General features: G+C 50.9%; 1 protein-coding gene across 1 annotated transcript in view; it reads left to right on the plus strand.

Moving 5' to 3' along the window:
* Nek6 (NIMA related kinase 6) overlaps positions 1 to 15004 on the plus strand; it is a 74002-nt gene that overhangs the window by 48826 nt on the left and 10172 nt on the right. Inside the window, exons 5-7 of the mRNA XM_027423654.2 lie at positions 1900 to 2010; positions 7198 to 7306; positions 8155 to 8262. Of these exons, the coding sequence (XP_027279455.1) occupies positions 1900 to 2010; positions 7198 to 7306; positions 8155 to 8262 (328 nt within the window). The remainder of the gene's footprint in view (positions 1 to 1899; positions 2011 to 7197; positions 7307 to 8154; positions 8263 to 15004) is intronic.

The raw sequence follows: 15004 nt of genomic DNA on the forward strand, positions 1-15004 counted from the left end.
TAAGACAGAGTTTCTCTACATAGCCCTGGCTGTCCTAGAACTCACTCTGTAGACCAGGCCGGCCTTGAACTCACAGAAATCCATCTGCCTCTGCGTCAGGAGTGATGCAATCAAAGGTGTGAGCCCCCTCCCCCAGCCTCCACATTTGTTTGTTTGGTTTCTTTAAAAAGCCAAGCAAGGTAGGTATTGCACACTCTAGCCTAGTGCTGAGGTGTAGACCCTAGGGCTTCTGAGGCTCACTGGCCAGATAATCCAGTCCAATTAAGCAAGCTAGTAATCAGTAAGACATCCTGTCTCAAAAAATAAGGAGAGGCCAGCAAAGACAGCTCAGTGAGTAAAGCACTTGGCATGCAAGCCACCTGAGCAAGTCCCCAGAGCCCATGTAAAGATGGGAGAACTGACTTGACATCATCCTGTGATTGCTACACAGGTGCATGGCATGCACATCACTCACTCACACACACACACACACACACACACACACACACACACACACACACACACACTAATAATGAACAGAAATTGTAATGTTCTCTGATGGCAACCAAAGCTGGTGTTAGTTCCCAACATTCTCAAAACAATTCAGTAGGACAGAGGAGAGTTGGAACAGGGTGCTGGGAAAGCGGACTTGCCGATGAGAAAGAAGAAGCTGTAAACCCTGCGTCACACCACATACATGCTTGTGAAATGGATTAGTCAAAAATAAAATGAAAAACTAAATTGAGGAACATTTCTGTAGTCTGTGAGAAGATTTGAAAGTTAAAGCTAAGCCAGGTATGGTATCATCCACCTGTAATTATATAGCCTGCAACACAGAGGAGGCTAAGGCAGAAGAATCACCTGGAGTTAAAGGCCAGCCTGGGTTACATAGTGAATACCAAGCCATTCTGGGCTGATGTACAGAATGAGATCCCCAAGGACTGAGCAAAACACAAGCTAAGGCTATAATCAAAAGTTTGTAGGAGAAAACTACAGCGACTTATCATAGCTGGAGCACACAGAGTTGTCCCCAAATATCAAGGGCATTAGCCACAAAAGGCCAGAATCATCTATGTCTGTGGCTACCATACAGAGATGAAAATGCAAGTCACAGCCAGGAGACAGCATCAGCAACCTCATCACTTCATTGACAAAGGTCTTATGCATATATGAGCTGACAGATCAGTAGTGATAAGTAAATAACCCAGGGCCTAATCGGGTTCAGTGTTTTCAGAGCTCCAGGGCATCTGGTCCGTAACCCCACCTTACCCCATGCCCACTCCTCTAGGCTCCTAGCGCCACCTGCTTTGTCACTCTGTTCTCTGTTCAGCCTCTGGGATGTACCTACCATAGGGCCTTTGCACAAGCCATATCCACTCAGACCCCTGCCCTCAGGAATTCACATTAGGCTTGAGGGCAGCCTTTCCTTCTGGCCCAGTCCAGCTGAGCTCAAAGGCTGCTGGAGCCTCGGTAAACATGCTGTCAGTCAGACCCTGGCTGTCCACTGATAGATGAGCAGTATCAACCACGTTGTAGCAGTGTTGGAGTCTTCTTTTGCTTCCCTAGACCCAGTAGCCATGTAGGTATAGTGTCACCACCAGGGTCCTCTCTGTGAGGTAGAGCTGATTTTTACCACCCTGCCTGGCCTCCACTCACTTCCTCACCATGGAGACCAGAGGCAGGAACCTACACTAGGAGTGTAAGTTAAGGGTTCTTAGGGTAGAAAGGATTCTTAGTTTCTAAGGGATGGCTGAGACATTGAGAAAGAACAAAAGAGCAGGAATGTTTCTGTGAACACTCCTGGGCAGAAGCTGGCCTGATGCTGCACTGGAGGTGTCTTAGGGGAATGTGTGCAGGGCAGGCACTGCAGCCATGCCACTCATCACTGATGTGACTCCCCCCCCCCCCTTTCTGGTACAGCAACTGAACCATCCAAACATCATCAAGTACCTGGACTCATTCATTGAAGACAATGAGCTGAACATTGTTCTGGAGTTGGCTGATGCAGGCGACCTCTCACAGATGATCAAGGTCAGAGCACCCTTCTCTCAACCTGAATGGCACTTCTCCACGTCCCAGCAACAGCCTTGGCCTGGTTCTGACCTCCTATGTGCTGTCAGGCTCCTTGGGGCACACAAAGCAAGGTAGACTGATGCCTAGACAGGATGATGACTGGGTAAGGGCTATGGTACACATAAGGGACCCTTTGGACCAACCACACTGCTCTAGCTCAGAGCACATGAGGACACTTTTCTCTTCAGAAGGAACAGGAACCTCTAAAGATCAGACTCCAATTTCTGTCTTAAGTTACTATTACTGTGATGAAACACCATCACTAAAGCAACTTGGAGAGGAAGGGGATTTATTTTGCTTACACCTCTCCATCAAAGGAAGCCAGGATAGGAACTCAGAGCAGGAACTGGAGGCAGGAGCTGATGCAGAGGCTATGGATGGGTGCTGCTTACTGGCTTGTTCCTCTGGCTTACTCATCTGGCTTCCTTATGGCCCCCAGGACCACCTGCCTAGAGGATAGCACCATCCACACATGGCTAGACCCTCCCCCATCAATCACTAATTAAGAAAATGCCCTGAAGGCTTGCTTACAGCCTGATTTTATGGAGTCATTTCTTAAATGAGACTCCCTCCTCAGATGACTATAGATTGTATCAAGTTGCCATAAAACTATTCAGCACAATCGACCCCTTATCAGCTTGACACACAAGCACATCACTGTTGAGCCACAATCTTCCCTTTCTTGTTTTTTCCCCAAGATCACACACTAATATCAACATCACAATATTTTACAAACTTAAAAAGTCCCCCAGTCCTCTACAAATTCAAAAACATTAAAATTCAGGCTCTTTAAAAATTCCAAGTCCGTTTTAAAAATTCAAAGTCTTTCAGCTGTGGGGTCCTGTAAAATAAAAAATAAGTTAAGTATTTCCTTACTTTAGGGGGGAAGAATAGGGCACAGTGACAATGTGAACAAAGCAAAACCAAGCTCCAGCTGAGTAAATAGTGCAGTGTCCACTCACGCTCTTCTGGGTTCTTTCAAAGGGTTTGTGTCACTTGTCCAGCTCAGTCCTCTGCAGCACACACAGCTTGTCTTCCAAGTTCAGGGAGGCTCCACTCCACCTCTGCTGCTGTTCTTGGTGGTCATCCCATGGTACTGGCATCTCAAACAGTGGAGTCTTCTGGTGCAGGTGGGCGGCACTTTTCACCAGTAGCCTCTCCTGGGCTCTCACAGTGCCAAGTCTCAGCTGCTCTCCATGTCCCCAGCATTTCTTCAACACCCCCCCCCCGCCTGCCCCAGTGATTCTTCCACTACCAAGTTTAGCTGCCAGCACAAGGTGCAACTTTGGCCGCCTCTGAACACAGCTTCTGTGTGCTGACTCAGGAAAAACGTCTCAGGGGATTTCACCTCAGTGATGCTGGTCTCCTCTATCATCTCCAAGTTCTCAGCTCCAGCTGACCAGCATCAATTAGTCCAGCAAAGTAGAGGTTTCGCTTTAGTGGTCCAGTCTCTTGTTAATCACAGCCAATTTTTCAGCCCCAGCTGAACAGAACCACAGATTCTTAATTCAAAATGTGCAGTGGCCCCATAGAGTCTTTAAGTGACATGTCCTATGGCTCCAGCTACCACATTCTATAGTAGGGGAAACTGAGGTCCAGAAAGGTTGGCTTGTCTGAGAATACTGTGTGGGAGCTCATACTGTGTACCTGGTCTGGAATTGGTCAGAGGTCATTGTCTCCACAACCCAGCCTTTGGACAGGTGTATTTATTACCACATAGTGAGGATTTCATGCCAGGTCTGTGAGAGCCTGAGCAACTGTGTGCCTGTGAAGCTCAGGGCCGTGCTCTTTCACATTCCATAAACTGTCTCTTCCCCTCTCAGAACTCACAAGGGGAACTACTGTGGGTCTGGTTTCAGGGACATGGCAGGGACACTCTCCATTGAGAGAGTGCCACCATCAGCCACAGAAATGTTAAGCCACTGAGCCTATGCCGTCCTCAGCAAAGCTCAGAGAAGTTTAGTCTCCAGCCAAAGGCAACACAGCCCTAACTCATGACCTCTGATCCTTGCTTCTTTCTTGAGGCCCTCATGTCCCTGCTGGCATGGGTCCCCATCTCCAGCCCCTATAGTGGACCCCCATCACCTACCTTCTCTGAACCTAGTCTGTCCTGAGTGAAGCCAGGCCATCCTCAAGCCCCATACTGGGCTCCCACTGTGTGTGGATATGAACCAACATGGATTCTATCTTCCCAGCAGGCACTGGGGACTGAGCAATTGTTTGTCAGTTGCTCTTCAGAAATTTGGCCCCTAGGAATATGGTGTCATTGGGAAACGGCATTACTGAGCTGTTATCACCTGCTTTTATGTTTCCGTTGACATATTAATGCATTTGCAGGGCATTAATCTACAGGCAGATCCCTGGTGGGAACAGACATGATACATCATGTCTTGGGTCCCTTCACTCATTTCTCATTCGTTTGGCATCTCCCCTAAACATACCCCAAGTACACATGCAGCTCTCCATCATATTGTCATGTGCCAGCCCCCACCAAGACCTCAGGGTTCCACCATTACTGGTGGTGCCCCCAGGAGTTTGAGTTCTACCAGGAAGGCAGGCTCTAGAGTAAGCCCGGGTAGGGTCTGTGGAATTGGGTGGGGGCTTCCTGGAGAAGGTGATCCCTGAGCTGAGTTGGCCCCAGAGCAGATGGGGAGTATAGAAGTGGGAAGAGCTGGATAAGCACTCCAGACAGTGAGATGGTGAGATGCACTGTGAGCCATAAGGAACTCCAGGTGAGGAGGTGATGGTGGGGTCAAGTTGTGGTGAGTTTCTCAATTCAGCTCAGGATTGGGGACTGCTGTCCAAGTTCACAGGAGCTTCCTAGGGAGCAGATACAATGAGCCTTGTGTTTAGGAGACTGGGTGGCAAGCAAAGGGTTGGGTGGGGATGGAGCAGGAGCAGAGAGCCAGAGTCCCTCCTTGCTCTCCATATATGCTGTAGCCCATGGACCCGAGATTCCCCTGTGACCTCTCAATCTGGAACAAAGGCAGACAACATTTTGTTGGGGGCTAAGCTCCAGTGTCTACCCTTTCCCAGTGACCCTTTGGAAGAGGATTCTGAGAAACGAATATAGGTTCTAAAGGAGTTGAACTGGGTAGCCAGCCTACTGGCCTGCCTCTATGTGTCCTGGGCTCCACAAAGAACTGATGTGGAGGCTGTTCCTGCCTGGCCTTCCTCCCTAGTGGAAGAAGCAGAGCAGGTCTCTCCTTCCTGTCTGCAACAGCTGACTACACAAGCTTCCTTATAGACAGGTCTAGGACTGTGGCAGCTCCAGCCAGCAGGGGAATTGGGGCACTGCCCTAGCTAGACACACCTGGGGTGGCTTAGCAGACCCATGCCCAAGTTTCCTGGTACCCAACACACTGTGAGGTGCCACACCCCTTCCAGGGGAACACAGCCTTTGCATCCAACCCCAAGCTTGGGTCACACCACAGTGTTCCCACTGGCCTTAGTTAGAGGTCACTGGTTGGGTGGGGATTGGGGAGGGGGGCTGTGTCCTGAGGGCTTGCAACCTCAGGGGCCAGTCAACCACGGTGCTGGTATTATTTACAGGGCTGATGAAGCCCAGAGCTGCCACTGTCTGAAACCCACCAGAGACTCTGTGCCTTCCTACTAAATGTCAGCTGGCACTTATAGAATGTGACATTTAGAAAATCACCACTCTCGACTGCACACATCCCCACATAAACACTATAATGAGGACCAAATAACATTATGGTGTAAATAACAGCCCACCCAGCCGCCACAGAGGCCTAGGGGTGCCCAAAGCAGAGGTCTTCTGGGAGACCAGGACAGCTAGCCCTCCAGTTCCTCCTAGAAGGGCCTCTGGAGAGCCTCACAGCCTTGCATCTGGAGATGTCCAGCTCTGGATCCCAGCTCACTGCACCTGCTGCTTAGTCTCTCTGGGCATGGTCCCTCTCACAGGTTCCCAGCATCATTAGATGTGGTGAGGAACTCAGAAGGCCTAGCTGACCTCCACTTTGTAGCCCTCAGTGCCTTCACGATTCTTGCTGAGGGCCCAGCAGCATGGCTCAGAGTGATCTGTGCCCGGCAGGGCCTTTTCTCCACTCCTGTTCCCTCTACAGGTGGGGCAGGCACTCTAGTAGTTCCTGGCTTCCTACACCAGAGTATTTGCTTGGCAGCAGGCCACAGTGCTGCCACTTGCCATTAGAACCACAGTTTGGTGACCAGGTAGCTGGGGTGCCAGTCATTGCTCTCCACAGGCCTGGTGCCTAGGAGCTTATGTACCCCAACACACACAGCTGTTACCTGCATTGTCCTTCCAGAACCTTCTGTTTCAGTTCTCTCTTTCAGTGCTGCCTGGGGGAGTTATTTTTATCTTTTTTCTTTCTTTTTTCCTGGGGGGGTTGAATGTGGTTTACTACATCCTGACTAATTTTATGTCAACTTGACATAGGCTAAAGTAATCTGAGAGAAGTGAACCTCAATTGAGAAAATGCCTCCATAAGATCTGGCTGTGGGCAGGCAGTCCTACGGGCATTTTCTTAGTTAGTGACTGATGAAGGAGGGCCCAGCCCATTATGGGTGGGTCCTGGGTTCTCTAAGCAAGCAAGCAGGCTGAGCAAGCCGTGAGGAACAAGCCAGTAAGCAGCGTCCCTCTATGGCCTCTGTATCGGCTCCTGCCTCCAGGTTCCTGCCCTGTTTTGACTGTGGTATGGTAGTAGTAGATAAAATAAACACTTTCCTCCCGAAGTTGCTTGGGTCATAGTGTCTCATCCCATCGATAGACACCCTAACTAGGACACTAGGCAAGGAGGCAGATTAATATCCACTGAAACCAAAGGGGCTGCTTGAGAAAGATAAGACAGTCTCCTCAGGGTCTCTATGCCTTTAACAGTCACATGGCACTGGGACTTACTGGCTCTGAGGACGTGGGGGCAACAATGGCTACCTCTCAGGCATGGCTTGGCTGCCTTCCTCCCACACCAGGCCAAGGCTGAGGGTGAGTGTTCCTTTCCCGGGATTGCTCTGGGCCAGGCTCCAACCTCACAGTTAGTTCATCAGGGCTGAAGAGAGGTGTGGGCACAGCATTCTGGCCCTGCCATGTTTGCTCAGCCCCCACCACTGTGTCACCCTTCCTGGAAGCATCATGCTCACCCAGACCTGTCTGTCTGTCCCCCACAGTACTTCAAGAAGCAGAAGCGGCTTATTCCTGAGAGGACTGTGTGGAAGTACTTTGTGCAGCTGTGCAGTGCTGTGGAGCACATGCACTCCCGGCGTGTGATGCACCGAGGTGTGTGCCCCAGGGGACCCCAGCCCTGAGATCTCCAAGTGCCCCAGGAGCTGCCCTGAGAATAGCTTAGGCTGGTTAGTGTTCCCCATGCAGATATCCAACAGCTACGCTCGCATCTGCTCCATGTCAGGAAGCACCTGTGAGGGCAAGGGACTCAGCTGATGCCAGTAGTTGTCACATAAGCTTCAGGGAACAAGGGCCACCTCAGCACTTGTCTGCACTCATCCCAGATGTGACCAATTCTAGTACTGAGGCCAGTTTTGCCCAGAGAAAGGAAGTTTCCTGTGGGCTTTGACACCTTGGTAGGAGTTGGCTAAGCAAACTTCACACCCATCCCACACCAGGAAGTGAGCACCAGTGAGTGCTTCTGAGAGGTTCACGAAGGTGTGAAGCCTGCTGGGAACATGTTGAAACTGATGTCTCCATTTCTCCCTCCTCCTGTTTAGCCCCTGTGTGTAGGTGCTGCCTAGTCACTGGGGTACAAAGCTTGGTGATCGTCAGGGAGTGTCTACTGTGCAGTTGACAGTCTGCTGGCATGGGGAAACAGTATTATAGAGGTCTCTGCTCCCTACTCACAGCCAGCCTATGAAGGAGGGGGAGATAGACTTGTTATAGGTGATAAAATGAGGCTTGGGGGCCCAACTGTCCCAAGATCCCTCTGGGTGGCAAGCAGGGAAGCCTCAGACAACAGGACCTGCCTATGGGCTTTGATGTTTTAGTGGGGGTTGGCTTTGCCCTGAGTGATGGCTTACCCATCACTGAAAAGCTTTGTGGACACTTCCAGGCCTGAGGCCTCCTATCCCTTCTATGCCTACCCTCCCACACCAACCCCATGTCCTCACCTGCAGACATCAAGCCCGCCAACGTGTTCATCACAGCTACAGGCATTGTGAAGCTTGGTGACCTCGGCCTGGGCCGCTTCTTCAGCTCAGAGACCACTGCAGCCCACTCACTAGGTAAGGAGCCTGTGTCCCCTGGAGCCCCTGTAGGCTTGGGTGACCTGGCCGGAAGGGCAGACATTCTCCTGGTAGTATTGCATAGTGTGGGGAAGATGTTTTTTGAGTCCCTAAAGTTCACTCTTGCTTTGGTATAGATCTAGAATAGAGGAAATTGAGGCCCAGGTGGGCCACTGGGGATCTCCCTGTACCTGTACCCCAGGTCATGTCTTGAGTACTTCCTGGAAGGCCAGCATACCCTGCCATACACAGTGGGCTGGATCTGCCTGCTTTGTGGGTCCTCTTGCTGTGCCCTATCAGATGGACCTGCTTGTAAGACTGAAGTCAGCCTTGGAGTCTGGGGCTGGGTGGCTGGACTCCTGAGAAAGAGCAACAAGGAAGGCCAGGAAGGACCTATATCCATTTGGGGGAACCCTGCATGAACTTGGGTGGCTGGGTACGAACACAGGCCTTGATGTCCCTACTGGGGGTGTAGAGAGGGTGGCTGCTGAGAGACAGGAAGAGGAACAGGAAAAGACTCAATATGATGAGCTTCAGGTTGGGGGAGGGGACTGTGTCAGCTTCCAGATCTATGTGCCTGGTATGTAAGAGAAAGAAACGTGAGTGACGAAAGCGGAGCCTCTTCCCTGCAATTAGCTTATAGGAGCTGGCATAGCCAGCAGGCACAGAGACAGGTGTCCTGTGCATACCCCAGGTGTAGGAAGGCTTCACCAGGAATCCATGAGAGGCAGGCATCTCCCTGATTCTCCCCTAGTCAGTTCCTAGCATCTCTTGGACATCACTAGGGGAGACAGAAGGGACAGGGGCCAGCATGTCTGGTCTGTAGTTCTACTTATTTCCATTCCACTATGCAGCTCCAATCTGTGTGTCTCCCATCCCCCACACCTGGGTGCCTGCAGCCAGCCATGTGCCAACAGCAGCTTCTGGTGGCAGCATGGGTGCTCTGTGGCAAACTTCCCTCTGGAAACTGTCGCTGTTCATTCAGCAGCTCATGATGGCTCAGACTCAAGGCATGCACTTAGAAGAAATGAGCCAGCGACTTGCAGAGTGGGATGAGGGATGGGCCTCCACCTGACCTGGCCTCTCCCTTGACTCCCTTGACTCCCTGACCCCAAGGAAATGCTATGTAGGGGCCATCTCCAGAGACCTAAGGATTCTGGCCTTCAGGGGCCACAGGACCTAGAAACTGGAATTCAGGGAGTTGGGGTGATTTCAAGGTTACATGGTATCCCTCAAAACCAAGTCTACAATGCTGGCCTATCCTGCTCAGTTCCTAGTTCTTCTACAAGATCTGGGCCAGAGGTGTCCATCAGGGATCCCTGGCTACTGACTCTGTGACTGGAAGGAAGCCTCACTTCTGAAGGCTTCAGTCCACTCTGACCTGAGTTAGGGTGGTACCTTTTCTTTGTGCCTCCCCCATGCTAGACAAGTAAGTGTTTGACCCCTGATAACACACCACGGCCATTTGGCTTAAGAGTTTGGAAAACATCATGACTCAGAGGGAAACTGTCAGCAAAGAGCACAAGCAGTGCATCCTATGTCTGTCAGTCAGGCTCAAGCCATACTCTGTTCTGTCTTGGAGAAGATGGCTGCAGTGGCTAGTCAGAGCTGGTTAAGATCGCCTTGTTGGAGATGGCAGAGCCCTGGCTCATCCGACAGTGTGATTTTATCCGCTTGGACTGCTGCACTTATTATATTAATGAGAAGCAACTGGGACTTGGAAGAGGCTGCCCCCACAAGCTGGGTACCTCCTGAGGCTCCTGAGCAGGCCCTGCAAAATGGGTGCAAGGTGCCCTCCCATACCCATCCCTGTTCCAGGCCAAGTGCACCACAGTCCAGGAGACACCATGGAGCTGAGGATGCGCCACCAGTCTGAGCTTGCTGGACCAGCTCAGGGAGCCAAGGCCCTTCCTCTGTACCTAATATGACCTGGAGGTTGGCAGTGCAGACCCATAACCCAGGACCCAAAGTCTCCAAGTTCCAGAGGAAAGCACCTTTCTACTACCAGTTCTATACAAGGCTAAATGCACACAAGCCTTGTTGGGCAAGAAATAGAACTAATTGTTATCACACCATGACACAGGAAAGATGTGGGGGCCTTCTCACCCTGTATATGGCTATGAATTATTCACCCTCTGCATCTAATGTGCACCTACTATGTGGGGATGCTGGGACAGTAGCTATATCGTCCTAGCAGCCTCATCTCCTAAAGCTGCTGACCCCGAGCCACGTTTATGCAAATCCATTCTCTGCCTTCCCTCCCTGGCCCCTCCTTATACTTGTATTTGCTAACGGGAGGCTGGCATGAAAGGGCATTAGTCAGTGCCATGGTCGGGCTGACAGGTGCGGTACCCAGCGGTGGCAGAACGGCTGCCTCGGTGTCAGGAATAGGAGCCATAATTAGAGCTCGGAACAGAATGAGCGTCAGACGAATTACCAGGCAGCAGATCATATTTGTCAGGAAGGATTGCATACATAAAAATTAAGTGACAGTACACGCCGGTATAATGAAAGAAAAATGAAAGATTTGCCTATACACAGCTCACAAGCTACAAACAAGTGTCTCGCTCCAAGCAACGGCAGCAGCTTCGAGACAAATGGTGGGTCTGAAGAGCAGAAATGCAGGCCTCGTGTTTGGCAGCCGTGACAGTGGTGACAGGGTGCCTCCGGCTGAGACCGGACAGGGTAGGAAGGGAGGTTGCTCAGAGCCAGGCCTTGTGGGTCTGCCTGGTCTCTCTGAGACTGGGGAAGCAGAGCCCATCAGGGACAACCCCATCAGAGACAAGAAGTCAAGGGACATGGCTGCTCCCCAGGCCTGGCTTAGTCATGGGCTTGCACACCATTCTGTTCCTGCACCATGCTGGGATGTGTGACTCAGCAGGCTTTACTGCCTTCAAGGGCCACAGATTGGCAGAGAGAGCTGGTGAAAAGATGGGTGGAATGCTTTCCCGAAGGCCAGAAGTGTGTGTGCAGGTGTTGGGCTGTGAGAGTCTAAACTCTGCCTGGAGGAACCCAGTGTCACCCAGGATTGGCAGCTACCTAAGCCCCTAGCCACCCTGCACTTCAGTGTCACTCAGCTTACTGAAGGGGCAGGTCATAAGAAAGTGGGCTTTAGAAATATTTAAGAAACATTTTGCTTTTATAAGGTCCTTCATCCTCATTTATCTGAGGAAGCTAGGGGCTGAGAGAAGTGAAGACACACCAGTGGTCACTGGACATGGGCAAGGAAACATCCCTTGCCCAGATGGTCTTCAAAGGGTCACCAGCCCACTGTGTGGAGACAGGTAGAGAGAGAGGTCCCACCAAGCTTCCTGGGCAGGGACACCTGGTGGGAAGAAGCAGGGCTCTCTTTGTCATATGCCAGTGCTGCCACGCACAGGACCCTGCTGTGTGCGACCACAATGAGCTGTGAGGAGGATTTGTGGTCCACACAGACAGACATCCCCAGGGATGCTCGCTCATTAGTGAGATTCACCAAGGACCAAACACTGTTGTAATCCCCACTTTCCTGTCAGGAAAACCCACTGCTAAGCATGAGGGTATCCATGATGAGGAACCAAGGCAGAGGCATCTTGCTCTTTGACCAGAGAGTGGCCAGAGCAGGTCACACCAGGGGGCAGTTTGCATAGCTCTGCCTTCCATCCTTCATGAAGTCCAAGCTTCGGCCCCACCTGGTAGATGATGCCATCTGGGGAAGGGCAACTTGCAGACATTGTCCTTTTTCATGCCTAGTGTTTCTCAAACAAGTGAGCATTTCTAACCCTGGTAGTGTGTTTTGACAGGGGGCGCACGCATCTTGGGGGAGGACTCTTTAGTCAGCCTTCCACTTTGAGTTCCGTGTTCTCTGGTTTCTGCCAGGTTTGAAATCCCCAGTTCTAGGGTAAAGACTCAGGAAGGTCAGGCTTGGGTAGGCTCCCCTTTCTTCTGTGCAGTCCAGACCTGGTATGAGGAAGGACTGTGACTAGGCAGGGCTCACCCTGCAGCACATGTGAAACTAGTTGGTGCAAGGTGGCCTGTGTCCTCTGGGACAGGACACTGCCCAGGGAAATACCCTCTCCTGCTAGTTTCTCTTCAGGTTTCCCAGAACCATCCTCCAGTGGCCTGCTGCAAGTGTAGGTTTCTTTGCAGTCTGTTGTCCCATCTGTGCCCGTAAGTGCTGCCTTATGCTCCATCATGTTTCAGGTGAAGTGCACAGCTGGGGGAGTGCTGTGCTCCTCAGCTTCATACCCCCCTGGCAAAAGTTGCACACCCCCCACCTCCAAAGTATAGAACCCCACAGCCTATAAGGAAGCCTGAGGCAGGGGTCTAGAGGGTCCAGTGCCCTCCAGGGAGGGCCAAACTGCTCTCAGCTACAAATTATTCATTCCCAGAGGAAGCAGGCGGTGAGTAAGGCTCGGGGGTCTCTCTCAAACTCCAGCACTGGCCATGTACTCCCAGAAGCTCGGGAGAGGTACAAGTGTCCAAACTCTAGGCCTGAACAGTGCTGTTTAGCTAGATGTTTACTAGAACCCAGTTCTTCTGCTCAGTGCAGGCCTGTCCTGACTCATGATAAGCTGTCCCCTGCTGGACACATCCTGGGACAGGCAGCTCTCACCTGAGGGGGCACCCAGCATAGAGCCACAGCTCCACCAACCACCACGGGCAGGTGTAAGGACAGACAGACGTGTGAATGGGCTCTGATGAGCAGGTAACAGATGAATGGATAGATGAGGACAGACAGATGAATGGGTGAGCTGTAGGAGGCATCTTGGAAGAAAGTTCCTCCCTGGGCATGGTGGTACACATCTGTAATTCCAGCACAGGAGGCAGAGGCAGGGGGATCGTAAGTTCAGGGACAGCTTGGATTGCCTAGTGAGATACTGTTTCACAAAACCAAGGGCTGGAAGTGTGGTTCAAGGGTAGAACATTAGCATGTGCAAAGTCCAGATTCCAACCCACACTGCAATAGAAAAAGGAAGTGAAGCCTGAAGGCAAGTGAGTTCAGGGACCACCTGTTTTATGTAGAGGTGTTAGGCCATCTCCAAAAAAGAAAAAAATTAAAATACAAAAATACATCAGTGAGGTGGAGGAGCAATGGAAAGGAGGGGAAAGCAGCTCTCTTGCCTCTCCTCAGCAACTCTGGCTCTCATGCAGGCTGTGACCAGAACCTGCTTTAGAGTCAGAGGGAGAAAGTGGTGGCTGGCCTTGCTGGAGCTCCCCAATGCACAAGCACAGTGGAGCAGAGCTCAGAGGTGAACAGACAGCAACTAGAATTGGTTTGGGGAGGAGAACTAAGACTGGCACAAGGCCCTAGAACCCCTCACCTCCGGATAGGTCTGGCCCAGGCTTCCTGCAGATTACCGCACCTGAGAGTGCCTCTTGCCTGGGCCTGGCAGCTATAAAAGGTGCCTAGGACACGTGGGAAGAGCCGCAGGGTCAAGCATTGCTGGGACACAGCTCTGACCCGTCTCCTGGCCAGTCCTGTTCCATCATCCTTGTATTCTGGGTCTGGAACCCAGTGCCACTTGTCCCTAGGTTCCCACTGCTTACCAAGACCTGTGGATTCTGTCCTGTGATTTGGCTGTGACACCTCTTCACTTCACACCTGACTATTGGTTTGGTTTTTTTGTGTTCTTATGACTGGAGTGCACAGGTGTTTATTCCTGATATCCCACTTGCCCTTAAGAGGTCAAGCTGTGGGGCTGGAGAGATGGCTCAGAGGTTAAGAGCACTGACTGCTCTTCCAGAGGTCCTGAGTTCAATTCCCAGCAACCACATGGTGGCTCACAACCATCCATTATGAGATCTGGTGCCCTCTTCTGATGTGCAGATATACATGGAAGCAGAATGTTGTATACATAATAATAAATAAAATCTTAAAAAAAAAAAAAGCCGGGCGGTGGTGGTGCACGCCTTTAATCCCAGCACTCTGGAGGCAGAGGCAGGTGGCTCTCTGTGAGTTCGAGCCCAGCCTGGTCTACAAGAGCTAGTTCCAGGACAGCCTCCAAAGCTACACAGAGAAACCCTGTCTCTAAAAACCAAAATAAATAAATAAATAAAAGAGGTCACAGCTGTACATATTAGCTGGCAGTTCTTTTACTGAGGAACCACCAGCCCCTGATTACCACCATAGAGTATGAGTGTATGACAGGATGTCCAGTTCTCAACCATGTCTTTTATGAAGCAACAGTGATGGTTAGACATGTGAGTTCATGGGGACCATGCCTCAGACCATTGTCTGTTGAGTAAGTGGAGCATTAGGCTGCAAAAAAAAAAAAAAAAGAGTGAAAAGATATGCACACCTGTTATATAACATACCTGGGTCCCCATGACTCCTGCCATGGACTAGAGCTGTCCTGCCCAGGATGTTCAGGAGCCACAGCCCAGAGAAATTTATATCCTACTGTCTGGAGCAAAACAGAGGTTTTTACCCCACTCCTTGAAGATCCCACCATGTTCCCAGTTACACCATCAGTTAGGGACTGATGGCACGTAGTTTTTGGGAGCATGTTTCAGACTCAAACCATCTTGGTTAGATGTTGGTTCATGTCAGAGAGATCTTTGGGTGATTTTCTCTGTCCCTGTGTATTAGTTACCTTCTTGTTGCTGTGATAAAATCCTATGACCAGAAGTAAATAGCTCACAGTTTCAGAGAGGGAGTCCATAATGGGGGAGGCACAGAAGCTGTCCTGGCTAGTTTTATGTAAACTTGACACAAGCTAGAGTCATCAGAGGAGGGAACATCAATTGAGAAAATGCTTCC

This window comes from Cricetulus griseus, chromosome 6 (assembly GCF_003668045.3).
Source record: "Cricetulus griseus strain 17A/GY chromosome 6, alternate assembly CriGri-PICRH-1.0, whole genome shotgun sequence".
In the NCBI taxonomy this organism is placed as follows: domain Eukaryota; kingdom Metazoa; phylum Chordata; class Mammalia; order Rodentia; family Cricetidae; genus Cricetulus; species Cricetulus griseus.